The sequence below is a fragment of the Dryas octopetala genome, chromosome 8, assembly GCF_963921425.1.
Source record: "Dryas octopetala chromosome 8, drDryOcto1.1, whole genome shotgun sequence".
Taxonomy (NCBI): domain Eukaryota; kingdom Viridiplantae; phylum Streptophyta; class Magnoliopsida; order Rosales; family Rosaceae; genus Dryas; species Dryas octopetala.
This window is the reverse complement of record NC_141373.1, coordinates 9,541,754-9,567,385: the sequence shown is the minus strand read 5'-3', so window position 1 is coordinate 9,567,385 and position 25,632 is coordinate 9,541,754. Positions and strand designations below refer to the sequence as shown.

General features: G+C 37.3%; 2 protein-coding genes, 2 long non-coding RNA genes and 1 pseudogene across 5 annotated transcripts; 1 reads left to right on the top strand and 4 right to left on the bottom strand.

Moving 5' to 3' along the window:
• Nucleotides 1-2,330, bottom strand: LOC147276994 (S-adenosyl-methionine 4-1-methyl-2-pyrrolidinyl-3-oxobutanic acid methyltransferase-like). The gene is made up of 4 exons (XM_086254020.1): nt 2,170-2,330; nt 1,643-2,044; nt 1,057-1,317; nt 1-406 (listed from the first exon to the last, which is right to left on the bottom strand). The coding sequence occupies exons 1-4, from the start codon at nt 2,242-2,244 to the stop codon at nt 47-49; spliced, it is 1,098 nt and encodes a 365-aa protein (XP_086110146.1). The 5' UTR covers nt 2,245-2,330; the 3' UTR covers nt 1-46.
• A 2,987-nt stretch (nt 2,331-5,317) lies between these two features.
• Nucleotides 5,318-13,214, top strand: LOC147276993 (uncharacterized; annotated as a pseudogene).
• A 4,219-nt stretch (nt 13,215-17,433) lies between these two features.
• On the bottom strand, nt 17,434-23,910 carry LOC147276990 (SNF1-related protein kinase regulatory subunit gamma-1-like). The gene is made up of 5 exons (XM_086255588.1): nt 23,899-23,910; nt 23,604-23,762; nt 23,316-23,398; nt 22,988-23,179; nt 17,434-17,830 (listed from the first exon to the last, which is right to left on the bottom strand). Exons 1-5 carry the CDS (start codon nt 23,908-23,910, stop codon nt 17,434-17,436), a joined length of 843 nt encoding a protein of 280 aa, XP_086111714.1.
• Nucleotides 18,907-19,865, bottom strand: LOC147276992 (uncharacterized). Its single transcript, XR_015124010.1, has 3 exons — nt 19,786-19,865; nt 19,554-19,705; nt 18,907-18,960 (listed from the first exon to the last, which is right to left on the bottom strand). It is a non-coding gene; the product is annotated as an uncharacterized LOC147276992 (long non-coding RNA).
• On the bottom strand, nt 20,168-21,862 carry LOC147276991 (uncharacterized). Of its 2 annotated transcripts, XR_015124012.1 has the most exons (4): nt 21,692-21,862; nt 20,738-20,798; nt 20,449-20,590; nt 20,168-20,266 (listed from the first exon to the last, which is right to left on the bottom strand). It is a non-coding gene; the product is annotated as an uncharacterized LOC147276991 (long non-coding RNA). The 2 variants fall into 2 exon arrangements; XR_015124011.1 differs by lacking the exon at nt 20,168-20,266 and having other exon boundaries at nt 20,303-20,590.
• Nucleotides 23,911-25,632: the final 1,722 nt, after the last annotated feature.

Here is a 25,632-nt window from a genome sequence, read left to right as displayed (position 1 = left end):
AACAAAGAAATGCAACGTACATAAATCTCTTGCATATTCATAATGATCAAGGCTTCTTTGTCAAGGAGATAACCAGGTTAATAAACTGGCAATTCTCCCTTTCCATGTGATCAAGCACATTGTCTTCGAACCGTAGAAACAAATCGTCCATGGCTACTTCTCCGAACTGGCTGGCCAGAATGGGTTCTCCCACAGCCCTTATGTCAGTGGCCAGTATCGCTGCCCTTGCTTTCTTGTCAAGCCCACTGTCAGCTTGCTTTATGTAAGAGTCCCAATCGTTGTTGAAGGCCTCAAGGTTTTGCAAAGTAAAAGACCCTTCAGACTCTATCAAATCTTTTACCTCCTCTGTTGTTGGTGCATAGTATGGCAAGTTGAATTTGTCTAGTTTTTCCTCCTCAATCAAACCCTGAAAATATTCATCAAAACTAATTTTGTTAGTTAAAGAAGCAAAATTGTCTTCCAATAGATTATACTTGCATGTATATGCAATTTAAGCACAACACAGTTACTAATTTGTATCCACTGAATGATGTGACAACGTTTTATTTATTCATATCTAATTCACTTTAGACCTCATTTTTTTTTCTAATAAGTAACATTATTTAGTCAATATAAATTTAGTGACCCTAACAATGTAATTTATACGAAATACTACTAGAAAAACCGGTCATATTGGAACTTATATCTCTAATAGAGATAGACCCCATTTGTATAAGTGAGATCTACAATATTGTAAATTACACTATAATAGATATGTGAATTACTTATATAATTAAGGTGAGTCTCACTCCTATTAGATAAGTCTATAATGTGATCTCAAAATATAGTACAAATTATTGATAATTTATTCGTTCTTAGTTTCTCAAATTTAAAAATTTGTTCTCTAATCATTATAGTAAGCACATGTTACAACTTTATTAGAGATGTGGTCTACAATATAGTCTATAATACCTTAAGCACATGTCAAATAAGTCTATAATACCTTAAGCACATGTCAAATAATTGCGTTGCTACTTGTTAGAATATTCTAGAGATATTAGATCTATGTACGCATACCTCCAAAACCATATCATTTAGTTTTAATCCTACAAGTTCCCAAATGCAGAGGGGATCATCACTCTTAATGCTGCCCATGGTTGTGAGGACCATACTACCTCCGGGGACTAACTCCTCTGCACGAGACCTCAAAAACATTGTGAAGTCCCTTTTGAATTGCTCGAAGTATTCCTTGTACACAGCAGGAGAGCTAGTCTTTGCTATATATATGTTCCCTTTGTTCACTCCCTCCCCTGCTTTTGTTACCAAACCTTTTGGAACCTGCGCATCACATTTTCTCATAATTATCAAATGAATGATGGGTTTCATATACCATATTATAGTTTCAATAAAAATTAAGTAAAAATCATAGAAGACTGATTAATAACGTTACAAATTAGAGAAGAAACAGAAAAAATTTCCCAATTGATTGAGAGCTTGCTATGTAAAGGATACCTACTTTTGTTTTTCCTTTCTTATCTGAATACTCACTTTTATTTACTGTAATAAAGAAATAACTAGGTGACATAATATTTATTAAAAAAAACTATTTAAACCATGTTTAGTAATTATGATATTAACAGTTAGAAAAAGCCATGTTATCAACCTCAGAGATCCACATAAGAGCACAAGAAGAGTGAACAAAGTGGAGAGAATTGTTGGGGAAAAGCCTGCCATAGAAAGAGCCAGGCATTGCAGCAATGAAACATGGCCCAAAGTTCTTATGCTCTTCATCAAGTTTCTTGTAGAAGCCTGGCAATGACCTGAACACTGTGTTGAAATCGTTCCTGGGCAGATCATTCAAGAAGGCTTGGAGTGATGGTGGTGGCCGATTCAGCTTTCGAAATGTGGTGTGGATGTTGTCTATGATATCTGACACCACCAAAAGGGTGTTGGGTCCTGAAGAGCATCCCAAGTCTGCAACTTTCAAGCACTCTGGGAAGAGAGTGCAGCACAGCTCCTCTATGCTTGCATCCACTATTGGCTTCACCGTTGAAATCACTGCCCTCTGAAACAAAACAAAAATAAAAAATAAATAAACTGAGATACCATAAATTTTTCTTTTTTCAGAAATTTGAGAAGTAACATAGAGAATTAGAGAGAAAAAAAGAGAGAGAATTAAGCATCACTAACTTGAAGTAGGGAGTTGCTTGCATAGCTTGTTTTCCCAACTCCTCCATTCATGTGAAGAACTTGCTCTACCTCCATTTTTTTTGTGCTTAGTTTCAATATGCTTCTTTCTTCCTCAATTGGTACCTATTCTGCTTGAACATACTTGCATATTTATAGCCGAAAGTTTATAATATGGCTTAGTTGTCAGCTTCATCTTACACGTTGCAAACACACTATTCATTTAACCAAAACAAAAAATTTTGCCACATTTTTAATACAAAACACATTATTACGTATCGCATTTTTCTAATAGATGTGTGACGTACTTATAGCAAATAAAATTATTTATACCACATATTCTATGCTATATGTATATAACATTTTTAATAAAGAGTAATGTCAGGTATATTACATACCACATTTCTAATAGAGTGGGGTGTAAATATACAAATAGGTCATATATCTATTAGACAAATAGTACACATATAGTATTAAAAATATAATTTTTTGCTAATAAAAATGCAATCTACCTATATAAGTGGTCCTCCACTAATAGAAATGTAATAGATATATGATATTAAACATGTGGTATACAGAGGTGTTGGCAGATATCATTCTCGATCACCTCTGAACTTTTAGAGGTGATGTGCGAACACAGCGCAAGTACATTTCTGATTGCATTCATGCATTGGTCTTGACTCTTGAGTGTGAAACCTCTCTATTTCTATTCTCCAATTGTTTAAATTATTAAGAACAATACTTGGGTCACCCTTAGAGGTACCTCAAAGTCACCCCATTCCCCTCAAATAATGATTTCGGCAATGTCGGCGCATAATCGGAACCGTTCACTTTTTAGATAATATATTAAAAATCATCTTTGCAAAAAATCAAATCAATCGAAAATCGTTTGATTATATAACTGTTGTCAATTAAATAGAAAAAATAGATGGTTTTCAATTAAAGAGTGATTATTTTACCAAACCGTTGATTTTTTCTATTTAATTGACAACAGTTATATAACCAAACGATTTTCGATTGATTTGATTTTTTACAGAGATGATTTTTAATATGTTATCTAAAAATTGAACGGTTCCGATTATGCGCTGATATTGCCGAAATCATAATTTGGGGAGGTGGGGTGACCCAAATATTGTTTATTTATTAATTTGCAATGATGGGGTTACTTGCAGAGTTTAATTCATTATATAAAAACCATTGAAGGTGATCTAACACAACTTACGTAGGGTTATATACGTCATTAAGCGTTATATATAAAATATCTGTAACTGTGTCTGTACAACATAGACTTTTAATCCAGGTTCATAGATTGTTTAACACAGCTTACGTAGTGTTTCATACGCCGCCAAAAGTAATATGATCAATGTCCCGGGTACTAAGATTCCTCTAACTAACGCATCTTTGGCATCAAGCTTAACTAACATGATACATGGTATTCCTATCTTTTTTTTAACAAAATGGTACATGGTACATGGCATTAATTTCTCGTCCACGAATATTATCTTTTTTAATTCCTCGTTTACTTTTGGTGAATTAAAAAATGAATTATCTGATTCTCAAGAAAAGAAAATGATGCGGGTGGTGTTTTCACCTTTAATTGATTGACTAATCAAGTCACAAATCTGAATATTGTTGTAAATATATTGTTATATGTGGCTATTCCTGTAATTAGTTGTAGGGGCATACTAGTAAATATTCTAAACCTAGTAAACCCTACCTCTATATAAGGATATTTATAAGATGAATAAGATGACGACTGATATATTCTCTCTGCCTCCTCTTTTCCACAAACCCTAATTTATACATACTTTTACAACACGTTATCAGCACGAGAAGTTCTTTGGATTGTGGATCGCTAAACGAAAGAGGATCATCATTCAATTTGTTCTTCAACCAAGTAGGTTTTATAAAATAATTTTATGTTCATAGTTATTTAACCTTGATTGATTGAAAAATCCCCATGAGGCATGAACCCTAAATCTATGTGATTGATTTATTTGGGATTATATATTTTATACATGCTTCCTTGAATTGAATGATTAAATAATAATAAAAAAAGGAAGAATTTTTGGGTGATCGGAAAACCACCCCGAGCAGCAGCCCCGCGCTGCCAACCCTCGTTGCCTGTAGCAGCCCCGCTGCCTTGACAGCAGCAGCGTCTCCTCACTGCCAGCAGCAGTGCCACCTTGCAAGAGAGCCCCCTCGCGCGCACAGCAGCCCCGCGCCTTGCAGCCCCTCGCTGCCAACAGCAGCAGCAGCAGCCAGCCTTGCTGCCAGCGCATCCTCGCGCGCACAGCAGGCTTCGCTGCTAGCAGCAGCACTCGCGCACCAGCAACGCAGCCCAGCCGTGCAGCGTGGCCCAGCAGCGCCTCGCAGCGGCCCAGTAGGCCCACTCCCACGCTGCCAGCCCAGCAGGCCCACCAGGTAGCCCAGCGTAGTAGCCATGCAGGCCAGCAGGCCCACGCAGCCAGCCCAGCAGGCCCAAGGCCTACCTCGCAGCCGCTGCCACGTGGACGCCACGCGAGCTGCCACGCAGGCAGCCCAGGCCCGCCACGTCAGCTGCCACGTGTCCGCCACGCAGGCAGCCAAGCCGCTGCCACGTCAGCGCCATGCAGGCGCCACGTCAGTGCCACATCGCTGCCACTCCCACGCTGACACATGGCGAGCCTCCTGAAACTTTGTAAAAAGGAGATGTTAATTCTTGTCATGCCTGGGGTTTGAACCCAGGACCTCTTGGGTACCAAGAGTGCACCTTAACCACTGTGCTGCTGATAGTTTATTGTTAGTATGCAAATCAATTAATATATATACTCTAAATGTCAGAAACTTTTATTCAAATAATTTTGTGATATTTTTATGTTCTATTTGGGTATATGAATATTTTACTTGTTTAAATTTTTGCACTAGAATATATGTGTAGAAATTGCAGGTAATTAATGAACCAGTAGTTCATACATAAATATTGAACCTGTAGCTTCAATAATGCCATATAAGGAACATGAAGTTTCCTTTATAATTTCACCATACATGATAAAACCAGTAGATTTTACATGTCTATACCATGTTATAGAACTTGAAGTTCTTATTTATTGTTTATGGATATTATTGCCCGAAGCACTAATCATGATTATTTGTTCCTTTCAACCAAAGAATGTCAAATCTTAACAAGCTTGATTTCGTCGCTTTGGAAGTTTCCGGAAGAAACTATCTAAAGTGGACTCAAGATGTTAAGCTTCATTTGACTGCCAAGAAGATGAGATCGACAATCAATGCAGACAATGTTGTCGCAGAATCTCTTAAGGCAAGTGCCATGATCTTCATTAGGAAGCATATGGAGGAAGCACTTCAAGTTGAGTACCTCGCTGAAGAGGATCCACGAGCTCTTTGGGTTGCTCTGGAAGAGCGGTTTAACCATCAGAAGACCATTTTCTTGCCTGAAGCAAGACATGACTGGCAGAACATCCGTTTCTAGGATTTCAAATCCGTGAATGAGTATAATTCGGAGATCTGCCGGATCCGGTCGCTCCTCAAATTTTGTGGGGAGGAGCTCACCGAAGCTGACCTATTGGAGAAGACTTTCTCCACCTTCCCTGCCTCCTGTTTGGTCCTGCAGCAACAATACAGGGAGATGAATTTTACCAAGTTCTCGGCATTGATCACCACTCTGTTGCTCGCTGAAAAGAACAACAACTTATTAATGAGAAATGATCAAGCCCGACCTGTCGGTACTAAAGCAGCACCATTGCCTGAAGCAAACGCTGTTGCTTATCGCGATTCAAACCGCGAAAGAGGATACCGAGGTCATGGAAAAGGCACAAAGTCTGACCGCCCGAGATATGGAAGGAAAGGTTCTCAGAGGAATGACCTGTATGACCGAGGCCAACGTGGCCATGGCCCACGTGGTAGGAACCACGGTCCCTTGGCCCCAAGAACTCGAAATGAGAGGAACACTGGTCCGGCCCGTCGCCACTAGAATCAGAATCAGAATGATCTCTGTTACCGATGTGGAGGAACTGATCACTGGTCCCGCACCTGCCGTGCATCAGCGCAAGCTGTAAATGAGTATCACGCCAGTCGCGGAACTCGAGAGACCAATCTCGTTGATGGATCATTTCCTATGGATACCACCTTAGAGGTCACTGATTTCCAGACTGCTACTGGACACTTCGAGGACTAGAAACTCGATGACATGGATATGATCGGCGCTTGTGCCGTATTTATTTTCTGAATAATGTTTTTTTTATTCGGATTATTTTGGTGATTTATGATTTGGATTATTTGTTTTGGAAATTTGGTTATGCTCGAATATTATTTAATTCAATTAAGTTATTTTCATACATGTGATCTATTGAATTAAATTTATGAATAAACATGTTTAGTGGGGAAGTTTGTTGTCTGGCAGACAGTGCTACTACGCACACCATACTTCAAGATCAGAAGTATTTTTCAAACTTATTGCTTACTCGTACCTCTGTGACAACCATATCAGGCTAATCCAACCTGATAGAGGGTCATGGCAAAGCCCATTTTTATGTTGTCCAATGGTACTGAATTACCATTAATGAGGCCTTATATTCTCCAAGTTCCAGAAGAACGTTGTTGAGTTATAAGGATATTCGAGCCAACGGTTATCACATTGAAACCACTAAGGAAAATGGAGTGGAATATCTTTGCATAACCTTCAATTTGTATGGCCAGAAGCGTACATTGGAGAAATTGAAATGTCTCTCGAGCGGTCTTTATATGACCACCATTAGATCGATTGAGGTAAATCACATAGTTAACCAGAAGTTAACCAATTCGAGCAGTTTCTTTCTATGGCATGACCGGTTAGGATACCCAGGTCAAAGTATGATGCGCCGTATCCTCAATTCATCACACGGGCATCCCCTTACTAATAAGGATCTTGTGTTTAGTGACACACTATGCCAAACTTGCTCACTCAGAAAGTTGAATACTAGACCATCATATGCAAAGACTAGTAAAGACTCCACCATTTTCTTGCAAAGGATACAAGGGAATATTTGTGGACTTATCCAACCACCATGCGGACCATTTAAATATTTTATGGTTTTGGTTGATGCATCGACAAAGTGATCACATGTTACACTATTGTCCACAAGAAGCGCTGCTTTTGCTAAACTTCTCGCCCAGAAGGCTCACCACACGGATTATCCTATAAAGTCCAGAAGATTTGATAATGCCGGAGAGTTTACATCGAAAACTTTCGATGTTTATTGCATGCCCCTAGGGATTAATGTTGAACATCGAGTTCCCCATGTTCACACCCAGAATGGTCTCGCAGAAGCGTTCATTAAAAGATTACAAATGATCGCACGAACCTTGGTTATGCGCACCAAGCTTCCAATTTCTGCGTGGGGCTATGCAATCTTGCATGCAGCCATGTTGGTCCGGTTGAGGTCCACTGCTACCCAACCTTACTCCGCGTTACAGCTGGTGACTGGGTACGAACCTGACGTTTCGTACTTACGCGTATTTGGGTATGCAGTTTACGTGCCAGTTGCGCCGCTACAACGTACCAAAATGGGTCCTTAACAAACGATGGGCATATATGTCGATTATGAATCCTCATCCACTATACGCTTTTTAGAGCCCTTGACAGGCGATCTCTTTACCGCTAGATTTGCGGATTGTCACTTTGATGAGACAGTCTTCCCGCCGTTAGGGGGAGATAAGAACGTCACCGTTCCTGAAGAACGACGTGAATTGACGTGGAATGTCCCCACTATGTCTCATCTCGATCCCCGAACCGCACAATGTGATAGTGAAGTGCGGAGAATTCTAGATCTACAGAGTATAACTCATAATATGCCAGACGCATTCTCTGATCTAGCTAAAGTGACGAGATCACATATACCTGCTGCAAATGTGCCTGCAAGGATACCCGTCCCCGAAGAACGTGTCGTCCTAGGAGGACGTGTCGTCCCAGATGGACGAGGTACAACAATAGTGGCTAACCAGTCATATGTCCCTGCCCAGAAGTGAGGTTGACCACTAGGTTCGATGGACTCTTATCCCCGGAAGAGGATACATTTGGCACAAATGAGTCCCCTTGACATCGCGATCTCAATCGATCCATCTCACGAAATAGTTCCGGATTATGGGTCCGTCCCAGAAGAGACGGCGTTGGGGGACGCTCCAACGTTAGAACCCACTCCCGAGAACATAGAGATCTCTATAAATTATGCATGCTTAAGTGAGCTCTGGAATCGAAAAGAGATTATCATCGATGATATATTTGTATTTTTGTATTCGCGGTAGCTACCGAAATCATAACTAGCGATGACATCGAACCTCACTCCGTTGATGAATGTCAACGTCGAGACGACTGGCCAAAATGGAAAAAAGCAATCCAGGTCGAATTAAATTCCTTGACAAAGAGAAAGGTGTTTGGCCCTGTCGTTCCTACACCTTCCCCATGTTAAACCTGTAGAATTTAAATGGGTATTTGTAAGGAAGCGTAATGAGAAAAACGAGATTGTGAGATACAAGGCTCGTCTAGTGGCGCAAGGATTTTCTCAACGCCCTGGGATTGATTACGAGGAAGAGTATTCCCCTGTAATGGACGTCATAACGTTTCACTACCTTATCAGTTTGGTAGTTTCCGAAAAACTGAGTATGCAGCTTATGGATGTGGTCACTGCTTATCTCTATGGGGATCTTGATACAGAGATATATATGAAAGTTCTCGTAGGACTTAAGACACTCGATGCAAATAGTTCCAGACCACGGAACACGCTCTCCATTCGTTTGAGGCGTTCACTATATGGATTGAAACAATCTGGACGGATGTGGTATAACCGTCTAAGTGAGTATTTGATCGGGATGGGATATGTGAATAATGTTCTATGCCCTTGCGTGTTTATTAAGAACAAGTTCTGGTTTTGCTATTGTAGTTGTTTATGTCGATGACATGAATCTAATTGGTACTCCTGAAGAGATCAAGGAAACAACTAAATACCTGAAGTTGAAATTCGAGATGAAAGATCTTGGGAGAACGAATTTCTGTCTCGGCCTGGAGCTCGAGCACCGTGTAGATGGAATTCTAGTCCATCAATCGAATTACATCCAGAAGATGTTAAGGCGCTTTAATGAGGATAAAGCAAAGCCTTCTAGCACGCTCATGATCGTCCGTAGTCTAGATCCTAAGAAAGATCCGTTTCGTCCTGCAGATGATAACGAAGAGATATTGGCACCAGAAGTCCCATATCTAAGTGCAATAGGCGCATTATTGTACTTGTCTCAATGTACTAGACCGGACATCTCATTCGCTGTAAACTTGTTAGCTAGATATAGCTCTGCGCCAACACGCCACTACTGAAATGGCATAAAAGACATTTTCCGCCACCTTAGAGGTACGACGGATATGGGCTTATTCTATCCCTAGCTACGCATCAAGGAATGAATCGAACCCCCTCGATCCTCGGAATGATGCCCGCCTTTTGGATATGCTGACGCAGGGTATCTATCAGACTTGCATATGGCGCGTTCTCAAACTGGTTATGTCTTTACCATTGAGAATACAACAATATCTTGGAGGTCTACGAAACAGACCTTTGTTGCTACCTCTTCGAATCATGCTGAGATTCTAGCCCTTCACGAAGCAGTTCGTGGATGTATATGGCTAAGAGCAGTTTCCAAGCATGTTCGAACTACGTGTGGGCTGAATTCCACCACTGATGAACCAACGATTATCTATGAGGATAATGCCGCTTGCATCCAGCAGATGAAGACAGATTTCATCAAAGGAGACAACACCAAGCATATTGTACCGAAGTTCTTCTTCGATCAACAGCAACAAGAGCATCAGATGATTGAAGTCAAGCAGATCCGATCTCAAGACAACCATGCAGACCTCTTCACCAAGTCACTGCCAAAGTCCACGTTCTTGATGCATGTTCGAGGTATTAGTTTGAGCAGATTGGCTGATTTACCTAGTATGTAGTCTTCAGAAGGAGTCGACATCAGGGGGAGTATCCCGAAGCATACTCGCTTGACCATCGTGTACTCTTTTGTCCTTCGTCCAGGGTTATTTTGTCCCACTGGGTTTTGTTACCTGGCAAGGTTTTAATGAGGCACATCTTGGCATGGTCACCCTATTCATACTACATCCTGAAGATGTGTTGATCTGATATATATGCATTTGCTCATATTTTCCCTTCGACCACGAGTTTTTCCCATTGGGTTTACCGGGCAAGGTTTTGGTGTAGCAACTCTAATGCACCCCGCTCCCATAGACATACTATCTGCTCATGATCCAGAAGATATGACTTCACCTACTTTCAAGGTTCTGATGCGACTACTCCACACTCACGCGCGTTGCACTCTTTTTCCTTCGACCAAGGTTGTTTTTGTTCCCACAGGGTTTTTATTACTTGGCAAGGTTTTAACGAGGCAACTTAGAAGCGCATAGCAGAGACAACACTAATGACATGGAATATCCAAGGGGGAGTGTTGTAAATATATTGTTATATGTGGCTATTCCTGTAATTAGTTGTAGGGGCATACTAGTAAATATTCTAAACCTAGTAAACCCTACCTCTATATAAGGATATTTATAAGATGAATAAGATGACGACTGATATATTCTCTCTGCCTCCTCTTTTCCACAAACCCTAATTTATACATACTTTTACAACAAATATTAATTTATTACAATTAACAAGTTGCAACTTGCAAATGAGCAATTGATTATTAACTTTTGTGGAATGGGTTTGTCAAGAGAATAGATTAATGATTTATATTCTAGTGTTTTAAAATATAAATTCAATCATTTAGAATTGGAGAAAATGATCGATTTGATCCTCTAGTTTGAGTGTCTTTTTAATTAAAGTATCTATAGTTTTAATTTTTTCAATAAGGTGTATGTAGTTTTATTTCGTTTATAATTAAGAAAAATATAAAAAATTCGTCAATAGATTAGAGGGGAATGTTGTAGCAACTCGGATTTTTTATCATATCTTGTGTTAACACGTATTTTTAAAAAACTCTTTTGTACTTAGAAACTTAAGGTTTCTTAAAGGAAATGGAATTTCATTTTTCTTTTGTGTAACTAACTTGCACCATTAGTGATTAGAGTTGAGGTATAGTGCCCTTGTACACAAATTTGAAGATCATCAATTTGGAATTAATTTTCGATAATTAAATTCATTGGAGTTGAATTTCCTTAATTTTTCTAGAAGACAAATTGTTGTTTTAAGGTTATAGAAAATTAGTACTCATTGAGACAAATCCGTAGAATTTTTCGGGGAATTATTTGGAGTCCCGAGTTATTTTTAGTAAATTTACAAAGTTTAGAGAAAATAGAAAATAGGAAAAAGAAGTGGATTACTGACTGAAACTGACAGCACACACCAAATGATCGCTCACATTTTAATCTGGACCGTTCAGCATCATTAAAACCGCTTCAATCTGAGTCGTTGGATCTGTGTGAGGACTGGTCAAAGCTAACCGGGTCACCCTTGACCCGCGTGTCTCTTATTCGGGTCGGCCCGCCTATTTTTGTCTCACGAAATGGGTAACCTGCTAAACCCAACTTACGTTTTTCCCTTGTTTTTGTACTTTTAGTATATTTTGTCTCACATTAAAAACTTACAACTTTTTTCAACCCTTTAGTGCCTATGAATAAGAACCTTTGTCCTTCATTTTCACTTGCACCACCAAATAAAGTTAGAAATACTCACTCTTTGGTTTCTTCAGGAGTCTCACAAAAAGAAACAAACCAAAAGGGAAGAAAATTTCCATAATTTAAAAGTTTTCTTTTGTAGAGCAAGTTTTAGAAGGAAAAGTCTAGCTAAGGAGGTCTACAACCGAATAAGTGTTATAATATTTCTTATTTATTTTTAGGCTTTAATTTTAGGTTTTGCATGCTTAGATTAATTAAGTAGAATTTATTTATTAATTAAACATGTCTAGCTTTATTTTGGAGATTTAATTGCTTAAAGGTTATTAGCATGCCAAGTTTAGCAAGTTTCTATTGTAGAGATTAAATTGGTTTAATCTAAATTAATTTGTGGATTTGCTTTGAGTTAAAATAATTAGTTAAGTGGTTTGACTTTAAGAAAAAACTTAAAACTTGTAAACCCTTAACTAGTTTCGAAATAGCGAGTATGGTCCACTTAGGACTAGTGACTAGCGACATGTGACTAAAGGAAAGGTCATACCGTCTTCCCTTAATTGTTGTTATCCCCTAACCTATAATTTGTTCTCTTGTCAAAAAATGTTTTTTCAGGATTACCCAGTTGCCGAGTTGTTAAGAAATTAAGGTTGTCATTGTGATTAGTTGTCGAAGAGTTGCCAAGATAGGACCATGCACATACGTGAAAGGCTGTGAAAGAGAATATGTGAAGAGCATTGGATTCCAGGTATGAGGATTTATTCTACATTTCTAATTATGGACTTTGTGTGTGTATGTGTAATTTTTAAACTGTTATAACATGTTATTATGATTATGTTCATTATGATAGGTTTGAGAATAAGGGTTACAAAAGTATCATTGGGTTCAAATCTCTAAAACTTCTATAAGTGTTATCATTAAAGTTATGAATGGCCTAGCCAAGACATTACGTTGCGACGTGTGTCCGTACGAAACAGATGCTCATAACTGATAGGCGGCAGGTAATATGGTTATTCAATTGAGAATTCTTACCTTTGTTGACCATGACACTCACTATCGTAGCTATTTCGTTGATTACGGCTGACCGTAGTAGTACCTAATGTGTAATTTATCATCTTAGTATTGTTATTTATTGGTTTTTATGCATGTTTCTCATATATTGCTGCAGCTAAGGTGTTCGTGTTTTTGTGGAAATATTTTGGTGTTTTGGAAAAACCATCTTTCACTGGAAAAAATTTTAAAAGTTTTCAAACTTAGCAGAGTCTCCTGAGGGGAAGCTTTGATCGTATATGATGCTTACCCCTACTTTCTTTGTCTTATTTTCTTTTATCTTGCTTATGCAGATTTGTCTCTGGAAAAAGATCTTGATTCAGGGGTGTGCAGGTTTGGAATCTCTTGTCAGACATTTTAAGGTCTCTTTGCTCATGTCTTTTGATTTGCAGATGTTCATGCCTTCCTTGGGTTACTTTGTGTTTATTTTCATTGGAAAATTGTTTAAACAATTATCGACATGTTTTATCGAATTTCATCAGTTTTTAAACTTAATTTGGGTTTTGCCTATATTTTGGTAATTCTCTTTTAGAGTGTTGATTTGATTATTTCACCCTAGCGGGTTGGTTGATTTTTATCTATCTATTTTGATCATATTATTTCTCTAAAAGATCCTATTGTGCAAGGATACTTTAATCCAATCCGGTCTAGTTAAACAAAATGCTTAACCCGTCTTGAATATCTTAAAGGATTAATATTGGTCTATTGGTATTAATTTCTTAAGACATTTAAGGTAGGTGTCTTTGCCGCATACCTAAGATTTGGGTTGCGACAAATGTTAGTTATTAGTTCTTTAAATTAATTTTTTAAAAATGAGAGTTTATTTAAAGTATTAGGGAATTGACATTATAATCTAGTAAGTTGACTAATATCTCAATTTGGTTTATAAACGAAACTAAACAAAACTATATGCATGCGCTTGATTGAAAAATGAGAATCATAGGGACCTAATTGAAAAAATATCTAAACTAGAGGAACCGAATTCGTCATTTTCTCTTTAGAATTATTATAAATTCATGGGTTCTCATGAATTGTCTGATTCCCATGTGAACATTAAAATATGCATGTACACCAAATATGAAAGAGGAATACAAAGGAGAGCATGAACATTGACCAATTATCTTGCGGTGGTTATTGGTTCAAAATTAAGTAAACGTACGTGCGTGAAACGCGTGCACTGGGGAAGCATCTATCACTTCGAGCTTAAACAATTGCAGCTGTAGAGTGGCAGCTTTTTTTCATGGACCAATTTGTGCAGCTGACCAACTTTAGATTCTACTTGCAGTCGGTACATAACCATGTATGGGGCATGGGGCATGGGGCCGCATGGGGTACGCAAGATTGCTTTCAGTTGTTTTTTTGTTTTTTTGTTTTTTTTTTTTCTTTTGGGACTCACCAAAAATATCTAGGAAGCGAATAGATTCCAGTAGGTTAGGAAATATATATTTTTTTATTACATTGAAGAGAATTAAATTCTAAATTTAAATTCATTATAACTCTTACTCCACTTACCTTCACCGTGAGCTAATCCCAAAAGCTTAAGAAATATATATATATATATATATATATTTCTTAAAAGAAAATGAGATATAATCCTTTCATTGAGAAGGATATGATATGTACTTAATTTATCAACAAACGTTTTTTTTTTTTTTGACCAATAAATACTTGCATTTTTAATAAAACTATTTTTGTGTTTCTAATAAAAGGGCTATTAGCAAAAATGTTATTGACTAAAAGCACTTCGTATATAACGTGCACTTCAGTACGTCTGTTATCATTAACTTTGGTGTGGAAGCCAATTTCATCAACACTGCAATCGGTTTTGGTACGAGTATCAGCCCCTACAAACATCATCTCTACAAACCAAAAAATATAGTGACTCACTTGATTCTGGTATCGTTCAGAAAAATTATTGTACGCGATAATTGTTGAGAGATATACCGACTAAGAATATATGTATATTTTATCTTATAATATATTATATTTTGGACTCTATGTATTGTTGTTTATAATTTGATATTCTAATTTCTACATAATATTAGAGTTTGCAATTTCCGTGTGTCAGGCCACACAATTTTACACTTCACTCAGTATAAGTTATACATATATATTTGGCTCAAATCATGCCACATGTTAAGAGATATCTCGTGTCGAAAGTGAAAGTGTAAAGCCTTACCTAGCTTATAATGTCTAAGATGGTGGGCGTCTTCACTCATTAATTATCAATTGATGTTGGGTTATACTCCAAATTCTACAATGGCTATACGTGACTTCCCTCTCAGTCATTAACATAGATATGTGATTCATATTATATTATTAGATCAACATACATGTTGTCAGAAAATGTCACATATGAACGTCATATATAACAACTCATCATTCTTCTCGACAAAAAACTCTACACACAATCAAATTTAGACGTTCATAACTTTTGCAAACTTAGGGACAAACCGAAACCTTTCAAATTAAACAACCAAATAAGCTTAGGTTTTCTCTTTGAAAATTTGTAGAAGTTGATCTGCTTAAGAGCTGGACTGTGTCTAGTCTTTCTCTTATGCGTATATATTGTTATATTCACACTCACAAGAGAGATTCTTTTATTGGGCATGCATCAGTTGTTAATGAAATAAGGCTCACAATAAAAAAGACGTGCCCCATTCAAAAGTCAGTAGTCATGATCATAGTTCCGACTTTTGCTCTCATGCATGCTTTATATCACCATTAAACAAATGAAGAAAAAGGAACACCGCAAGAGGTATTACCCTAATCGAACATATATATAAAAGGGTATTACCCTACCCGAAACTTGTTGCTTCTTCCAATTTGTTTTAGAAGAAAAATGTGGCTATCATCCTAGTCAGATCCCTGGCACACGGTTTATCTCTTTCTCTGCCACATGAAAACAAGAATCATAGTATGATTAATGATTGTTTTTTTTTTTCTGAAGAATTAATATTAATTATGATGGTGATCGATATCATTTTTCTTTTGGTCATATGGTGATATTATTTTGACTATGATTTTGTAGTGTATATATAGAAGATAGAACCTAGATACATGTGTTTTCACATGCACCTAATTCTTGGTTAAGCCTTCGCAGGCCATTGGATAAGCCCACACCTTGTGGTTTGCGAGTATCTTAGTTTATTACATGCTAGGCAATTAGATGGATTAACTATGCACCAAGACCAAGAGGATTTTATTTTTTACATGTTTTCATCTAGAGAGGGAAATCTGAACTTTGAACATATTAATTCCAATAACATGGAGAGAAATATCTTAAAATAATTAGTGACTATAACCAAGATGGTAGTGGATTCACTTGTGTCATTCAATCATTGATATTTGTTTTAGATGTAGGGCTAAATACTCTCTACAAAATAGGCCTAACTAAAAGCCCGCAATCATTGATTTTTTCAATTAAACTAAAAATATGTTGCGTTAAGTAACTAATTCATAAAATTTATACATAAAAGAAAAACAGAAACTAGAAATCTCGAGGTCGAGAATGTGCTGTAAGCGAATTTAATTAGTATTAGGGTTATGAAACCTATATATATTGATAGATGCATATGAGTACTAAAAAACAAGAGAAATGCTATGTACCTTCTCCTCGAATCTTATTCTTTATCATTCTCATTTTGCAGTATAGTCTTATAATTAAAATCATTTATTTTTTAGATCATTCTTTAAAAGTTATCTCTGAAAAAAAAATAAACTAATTAAATCAGAAATTATTTAGTTATATATGTAACTGTTATTAAATAAATAGACAGTTTTGGTAACAATACATTTAATTCATCATCTATTTATTTAATAACAGTTACATTCCAAATGATTTTCAATTTGTTTGATTATTTACAGAGATAATCTTTAAATAGTAATCTAAAAAATAAACAGACTCGATTATGAAACTACATTAAAAATGAGAATAATAAAAGGGAAATTCAAAGAAAAAAAGTAGATATCATTCCAAAGGCAATCACTTTTGAATTTTGGAACAATACAAGATGGATCCCTCCACCCATGCACACATGCACACATGCGGGATATAAACTTGTTAGTGATTTAAAATTTAAACCAAACCACACGTTATGATCACAATTTTTGAAATCATAAAATAACAAAATTTAGAGTGAATGTGATTTTAAATGATTGTATATTTAGAGTAATTGTCCTCAAATTATCAAATTATTAGGACCAAAAATATAAAGTTAAATTACAAGGACGAAAAATATAATGTGACTAAAAGCACAAGGAGAAGGTGCAGAACCACAGGATATGGCTTCAGATATATATGTTTGGTAATCTCCATGTCAGGGCATCATGTGATCCTGCAACCATCACGATTGCAAAGTAATACCCAATGGTACAGGTCTCATCAGCTGATGGAAACAATGGTCCAAAATGAAAGAAATAAATTATTTCTTTCATTTCAAATAATGCACCATGTGCCCTCTGATTCAAAGCAGCATAACTTGTATCTATCGATCATGGACCCTTGAATTATTATTTTTTCCTTGAATTAATAACAGAAAGAATACCTTCAATGATGGAATAATATTATATGCATGCACTCAATTATCAGAGACTATGGTTCCATTATGGATATGGCACCCAGTCTGCTCCAATGCAGATTCGAAGAACCCACCGCCGTGGAAGCTCGAGTCCATGCATGGTGGAGCAAAGTGGATGATCATGTCTCTCAATGTGAGCACCCCTGTGGACTGCTGTGACTCATCATCCACCAAAAAGCTGAAGCTGCTTTTTGTATCTGCCATGTTTCTCATGGCCTGCTTCAGTGTGTGGGATTTCTTATTCGTGACTGGTGAGTCCATTGGCGGCGAGAAGCTGTTTTTGAGGCCGAGAAAGCCTGCTGAGAGAAGAGCAGCAAGGTCTGGTTCAATGGTTGGATCAGAGCCTGTGGTTTTATGATCAGTCCCCATGTGGATGAACTTCTCCACAGTTAGACTACTGCAATATTGTATCATCAAATCACTACTACAAAAAACGTAATACACAACGGATAAAATCCATTGTGTAAGTTACCAAAATACCGTCGTCTAATCGACCGACGTCTATTGGGGTACCAATAGACAACGGGTAATATCCGTTGTCTTGTAAACATTAACACAATAGTTTTAATTTAAAACTGTTGTATATACACCCTCAAAAACTAATGATTTAGGAGATACCGTTGTTGTGTACTTATCTATACATCGATTTTTATTTAAAGACCGTTGTGTACTAATAGGAGAGACAGCGGTTTCTATACCCTAAAGCATGTATTTTACAACTGTTTTAAGTATAACCACGAGGTGAAATAGCCATTAAGACAACAGTTTATGTATAATACCCGTTGTATAAAATAACAATTTCAATTTGCTTTTGATGTATATAATGCTTTGGTACATCGATTTCTATTGAAAACCGTTGTAGGACGACACTTTAAACAACGGTTATAACCATATAAACGTTGTACAAGATAATAATTTCAATTTGAGTTTGATGTATATAATGCTTTGGTACAATGGTTTCTATTGAAAACCATTGTAGGACGACACTTAGTACAACTGGTTTTAATCATATAACTATTGTGTAAGATAATAATTCCAATTTGATTTTGATGTATATAATGTAGAAGGCATAAAACTCATACCTCAAATAGCAACTATGATAGTTAATATATTCTTGCACCAATGGAGAAATAATGCCAGTTTAAAAAATCTTATATGGCTCTCTGAAGACCATATAACTAGGCATGCCATACACAAAAACCATCTATAACACAAAAACCAGCCATCAATATTCTAATCTACCAATTTGCTACCATCAATCTAATCTAGCAATTAATTAAGCCTAGCTATCAATCTTGGCAGCACCCAAAAGAATCTAACAAAGTGATCAATGATATATATATATATATATATACCCCAAGCTAGTCTAGCTAAACACATGACCTACAAAATCAAGTTCAAAAATGTTGCACGTCAAAAATCCACCTTCTACTCGATCTACATATACTGCCCCATAAAGTTTGCCCATTCAGTCCGGACTTCATTGATATCTTCTTGGGTATAAGTGTTGTCATTCCTTCGCTCCCACTGAAACAAGGCAAAAATGTAGTAATTAAAAAGAAAATTCAACCCAAAATGAAGACATAATGAATCTAAGAAATGAATAAACAATATGCCCCTTAGGTAAAAAAGGCCAAGACAGCTCATGATATAAGTGCACAACTACATTAATTAGGAATCAAGCACATATACATAACCAGCAAAATGTCCTAAGCTAATTACACCCAAAACAGAATCTCCCAATGACCTAAAGAAATTGCACTAGACCACTCATAAATTTGTTATTAATAATATAAGTGCATAACTACATTAATTAAGAATCAAGCTGAAATCAACCTCAAATTCACACAAGTGATCATCAAACAGGGGCCTAGCTATATAACATGTCCACTTCCACAAGTTTGAAAGAATCCACCCAGTATTCCCAATCTACATGCACCCAAAACACTTTCCTAAGCTAATTTGTTTCCTTTTATTTCTTTACTACATTTCCAATTTTTCAGCCACAAAACAAATAAAAGAATTTCAACATTTCCAAGTAAAAAACAATTTTCATATCACTGCTCAGAGTTCACATGACCAACATAATGTCAAGTTACTTATACTTCACTAATGCATACCTTAGTCACAAAAGCTAAGCTCTGGAGCAGGGGCTACAGCTGATGAAGAGCATGGCAATGTGCAACTGACTGCATCAGGTTTCCGTTTAGAATGTCCATTTGAACATATTACATGTGAAGCTGGTGGTTGACAATTCGAACCACGTGTTCCCCTGAGCAACGAACATTCAGTATTTTTAGTGTTCATTACAATCATAATCAGTGTAAAAACAAAAAATGGATAACCAAATACCATGAGGCTGCAGCTGGAAGAGCAATAGATCTACCAGAGCTTCCATTTGGAGGAGAACCTCTAATAAGGCTTCCAGTATTCTGCAATATAAAAAAACAAAAAACAAAATCAAAACAAGAATATATGCCTCAAAAATAGCACAACTAATATTCAGCTAAACATCACAACTCTGCAACTTGATAGTCACATCTACTAAATAAAGAAAAATTTAACTTCCATTTCAGATTATTCCTCCAGAATTTTAATCAAATACACCTAAACTATATCAAGGCAAAACAAGAACGCAAATAAAAAACAATAGCATCCAGCTCATTCTTACAGTTCCATAACTTTGTAGTAAATATATGACCCATTTTTAATAATAGGTCGTCCAGCAGAAGCAGAACTACTGTTACAATAATCATCTAGTGGCAGAGGCAACACACTCCCTAAACATCATTGCATACTGTGTGCAGCACCAGTAATTTGTTGTACTCTACTCCTTTAAACCATTATGCAAGTTAATTAATCATCCAATCAAAACACTACCAGAAGTTATAAAAAGCAGAAAGCAATGACAAGTATATTAAAGTTACACAAAAATCTTCATTAAAGCATTTTAATGAATATTAAATCTTCATTAAAGCATTTTAATGAATATGGCATTCCTGCGCAATGTTTCACCTCCAGTTCTGTTTGGGTGGGTTGTTTCCCTTGCAGCAACACAACAAGCTGACCCCATGATTGCCCAGATACTGAAAGTCTATTGCAGTGGCTAGCAGACCACAATAGAATGCACAGAGAATAAAGACAACACTAAAAGTCCCTGTAATGGACAAAAAAAGGTCAAAGAAAAACAATCACAATTTGACTTTATCATTCACAGTAATCACAACTAAAAGAGCAATTGCATATAAGCAGGGAGGTAAAAAGAAAAAAGAAGAGCAATTGCAATTCCAAGAAATATACGCACACAAGAAATTTCAAAAACTGCTTTAAACCATTTTCTCACAGAGAACTGAAATGCTACTCCCCTGAAAAGTACAAAAAGGGAAAAAGATTTAGTCTGTCGTTCATGCTTAAGAACCCAAATCCAAAATTTAAAATAAAATATCAATATGAGCCCTTCCTTATGAAAGGAAAATGCAAATAAATTGCTGCCACATTATCTGTTGTACCCAATTAACTGCAGCACTATTTGGTGTATTCAATTCCCATGTTATATACTTATATGCTTAATTTGCTGCAGCATAATTTGTTGTATTGAATTGGCTTGTAAAGGAACATTATACACATTATTGCATTCTGACTAGAAAACTTAATGCAATGGCCACATATTAATACCAAGAAACAAACTCATTCCTGATTGATACCACCGAAACCCATAACATTAAACAACATATGGTTGCTTTAAATGAAGCATACTATATGGTAGCAAGTAAAAGTGAGGTTTAGTTCAACATTTACTCATTGAGTATAAAGTCCACCCACTCCTTTAGCTTCAAATTCAAAAATGAAACCAAACCAAATCAAATTGAAACCATACACACACACCAAAAAGAAAAAAAAATTACAACAATTTGGGGAAAAAAAATTAAGAATCAAGTAAAGTAATAACGAGCCTAATAGATACAGAAACAACAATCCTAAATAAATAACATTTTCTATGGATCCAATAATCATCAAAAATCAGAAGAATAAAAACTTCCTAGCAGCTAGAACTAGCAAAATCTGAAAGCATTTCACCTAGACAAGCATTCAAAACTTGGATTAGAAGGTCATAGCTGGCTGTTGGCTGCAAAGCTCAACAATAATGCGTACAAAAAATTAGAGAATAAACCTAGGGTTTGCAAAACTGTTCGAAGTGAAGGAAAACAGAAATGGAAAAGCCAAAATGGATAGAAAAGGGAAAGTCGCCGAGAATCACCTTTATTAGGGTTTCAGAGAGCGAGGAAGGTCTTCCTCTTCGTCCTCAGAATAAGAGAGGTGACGTGCAGATGGAGAGCGAGGGACAACGTCGGAGATGGAGATTGACGCACGATGAGGACGGAGATTGATGCGCTAGAGGGAAGATCGATCGGTGAAGCCAGAGGACTGAGTTGAGGAGGGAAGATCAATCGATCGATGAAGACTAAGTTGTGGGCTAAGTGTGTGTGTGTGAGTTTCTGAAAGGTGAAGTCAGAGGGCTTTGACCCAAAAAGACCTAAGGCGCGCGATATGTTTCATTAACGCGGTCATGGACTTGTCAAATAGAAAGACCCGCAAAATTTTCTATTTTTGTGAAACTTGCCCAACACAACGGTATTCCCTAATACTATTGTCTGTTAATTGTTAGGAAAAATTATCAAACCAAATACCATGAGATAATATATATTAATATAACGATTTGTTAAAAACCGTTGTGTGGTAAATTAAGATAACGGCAAAAATACAAAACGTTGTCTATTGACCGATGTCTATTACGTTTTTTGTAGTAGTGAATATTGCATAGAACTAGAATGATCAGAAACTTAAAATAAATTACTCAAATTGATGATTCAGATCATTATTGGATCGGTTATAATGCTAGAAAAACTAAGAACTTGTTTGGTAATCAACATAATAGTTTTCTTGTATTCTTATAATTAAAGAGAATTGACAGAGAAAAATAGGAGGATATCGGTTGGTTAATTAAATAATTAGTCTCATACTGGATAAGTGACAGCCGAGAATATTAAGTAACATATCTCCTTATGTTAGAGTGAGACTTTTTGAGACAGAATATAGCATTTGAACCCCCCAAATTATGTTCGATACAAACTAGGAAGGACCAAACCGCATGGCCCCAACAAGTGATATGGTCACCTATATGGTGCACACTGAGCATGCATAACGTCGTGTTGGAGTTTATATCTGTGCAAAGTTAGGGACCAAGCCACATGGACCTCGAATGCCAATTTTCAGTGATCTATTTTTAGTTCCTATGTTTCGAATGGAAGAAGATCAATCAAGATATAGTATATGTATATACATAGCTAGGTGAGGGAGACAGCAAAAAGAAAGAGCCATTTTTTAAACTAAGAATTACAACCTAAAAATAATTTAACAAAAAGAACAAAACATTAATTAAACCTCCCTCCCTCCTCTTTTTCCATTCTCTCTGTAATTAGAAACAAAATACAAAAAATATAGATGTTGCAAAACTAGCTTAAAAGATTGAGAAGGAAACATGGATTTCACTTACTTTATATTCTGAAAGAGATTGTCATTCTCCAGAAGAAGGTAGATATCACTGTTCCTTATGCTACCAATGAACCTCTTATTTTTTCTATCTGTGACAGCAACAGCACCACTTCGGTTTTTCCACAGAACATGAAATGCTTCTGCTATGCTTTGGTCTCCATACACATGTACAACATGCTCTTCAGTACTAAACCTCGATGAAAACATGGGCGAAGAAGCAATTCCAACCAAAATGAGAATTAAATAACTGTTTCCACTGCAAACTGTTTATAGCTAGATTCATCAAAGAGAGAAAGAAAAAAAAAAGAACAATTTATGGCGTGACATACCGGAAGTCTGATAACCGTTTGTCAGCAATGCTATCAAACCAGTCTAAACCATTTGATTGAAGCAGCAAATGGATTACTCCATGCTATCCAAGCATAAATATAATCAACAATTTTCCTTATCGATGTTTTTTAACAATTTCACTTCAAACAAAAACCGTCCAAGATCATGTATCTAATAATTACAAGATCATGTTACTTATACAGATTTTCATTTTGGTCTGCTGCTTAATACCATATTGGATTGTTAATACCATTTATGAAGTGGACTTTAGAGGTAGATATATATACCTGTGAAATAAAACCAATGACTTGAGAATTGGTTCGCTCTATGACAGGCACAACTTGCAGCTGATGCTTTGAAAGCAGCAGCAGAACATGGAAGAGTGTGTCATCTACACTTACAGGGAAATATGGATCCCATAGAAACGACTTAGCTAGCTCGTCAATCTAACAGAATTAAAACAAAAGTGGATTTTGAAAGCAGAATTCATAACAAAAAAGAAACCAAACAATCTGCATCAAATTAGAGTTCTAAAGCAGAACATAAGTAATAATTATAACAAGGTTGGTATGCTAATAATACAGCCAAGGACATTGCAGCACAAATTTTCCTGCATGTCATCTAGAAAGACTCAGAATAATTATCATGTGTCTCCGTGCATGCGCACTCATCTGCGTGTGTAATGCTTATATTGGTGGAATTTCATTTGAGCTCGTGTTGTCAAATTACTACAAGACCCAGTCACCATGTAGGCTTATTAGGTATATCGTTTACATCATCCATTTATTGAAGTTTAGGACAAACTGGGAAGAAAACAGAAATAACAAAGAGGACAAAAGAAAAGAGAAACTCGTCATTTGTAATCCAAGAGCAGGAGGGTTGAATAAGGAATGAGAAGGAGGTTCACATACAGTATACACACATCTAAATTATTCATAATGCAGGCTCTTCTTTGGGTTTCGTGTTATAGTGTTTGGTATAATTAACTAAGGAATTTCTGGTCTTTTTCTTCGACAACAACTTGCATCCGGGAAATTAATGAAGAGCGAAAGTAGTTGGCAATACCAATTAGGGGGGAGGGGGGGAGGGGGAGGCTGTTCAGACCACCCTAACCTACTAAGTTGATCATCCCATTTAAATTGAGTGCTGCTATTTGCACAACTTTTTTTTTCTTTTTGCACACCCTTTTGTAAAAAAACAATAAAAAATTAAAAGAAAAGATCACACTCACCCTCACCCAACACACCCCAACTCCATTTTTTCTCTTTTGCACACCCCATCAACAGACAAAAAAAAACACACACCCAGCCACACACACCCCCCTTCATCTCCCTCACCCGACCACTCCCACCCACCCACGCAGCCCTCTGTTTTTTTTCCTTCCAAGCCCGGCAGCCCCTTTCTCCTTTCCACTCGCCCAATCACCACCGCGCGCAGCACCACCTTCCTCGCAGCACCACCACCGCGCGCCACCACTAACCACCATCTTCCTTTCTCTCCGCATGCGCCCCTCCTCGGCTCCTCCATCTCTCTCTCTCTCCTTCCCTCTCTCCTCTCTCCCTTTTCTCTTCCCTCCCTTTCTCTGTCGACCCGAACCTGTGTTTCGAAGACTTGTTCGTCGAGTGGAACCTGAAGGCACCGCTAGAGGTCATTTACGAAGAGCCCGAAGGTGAAGAAGACGAGCTGGATCTGAATGAGATTGACCCGAATTTGAATCGTCAAAAGGAAGAGAACCGAGTTCTGGGTCTTGAAAGGCACCCTTCGTTGTCTATGTATTACCCGGAGTCGGACTCGGATAGCTCGTCGGACGGCGATGATTCGGCGACCGGAGCTTGGGACTCGCCGGAGAAGAGGTGCTACAAGTGGGAAGAGGAAGACAGAGAAGGCTGATAGAGATTGCTTTGGATGGTGGCTCGAAGAGAGGCTTGGATTTTCACGTCAAGGAAGAGAATTTGATAGAGATCGATATATCGCCGACGAGAAACAGTGAATTTTGCGGCGAGAAATGCAGTTTTAGGGAAGGAGAGAGAGTGGGGCCGGGGCTAGGTGGAGGGGAAGGAGGTGGGCTGGAGGGAGGGTGCGACGGGGTTGAGGCTTGGTGGAGGGGAGGGGTGGTGCCCGGAGAGAGGAGAGGTGGGGATGGGGTGTGTGGGTGAGGGGAGTGTGTACGGGGGGGAGATGGGGGATGGGGTGTGTGATTTTTGGGTGTGTGTTTTTTTTTTTTTCTGTTTAGGAAGGGTGTGCAAAAAGAAAAATAGATAGGGTATAAGGGTCTTTTTTCTTGAGGTTTTTTTTTTTTTTTTTTAAGAAAGATGT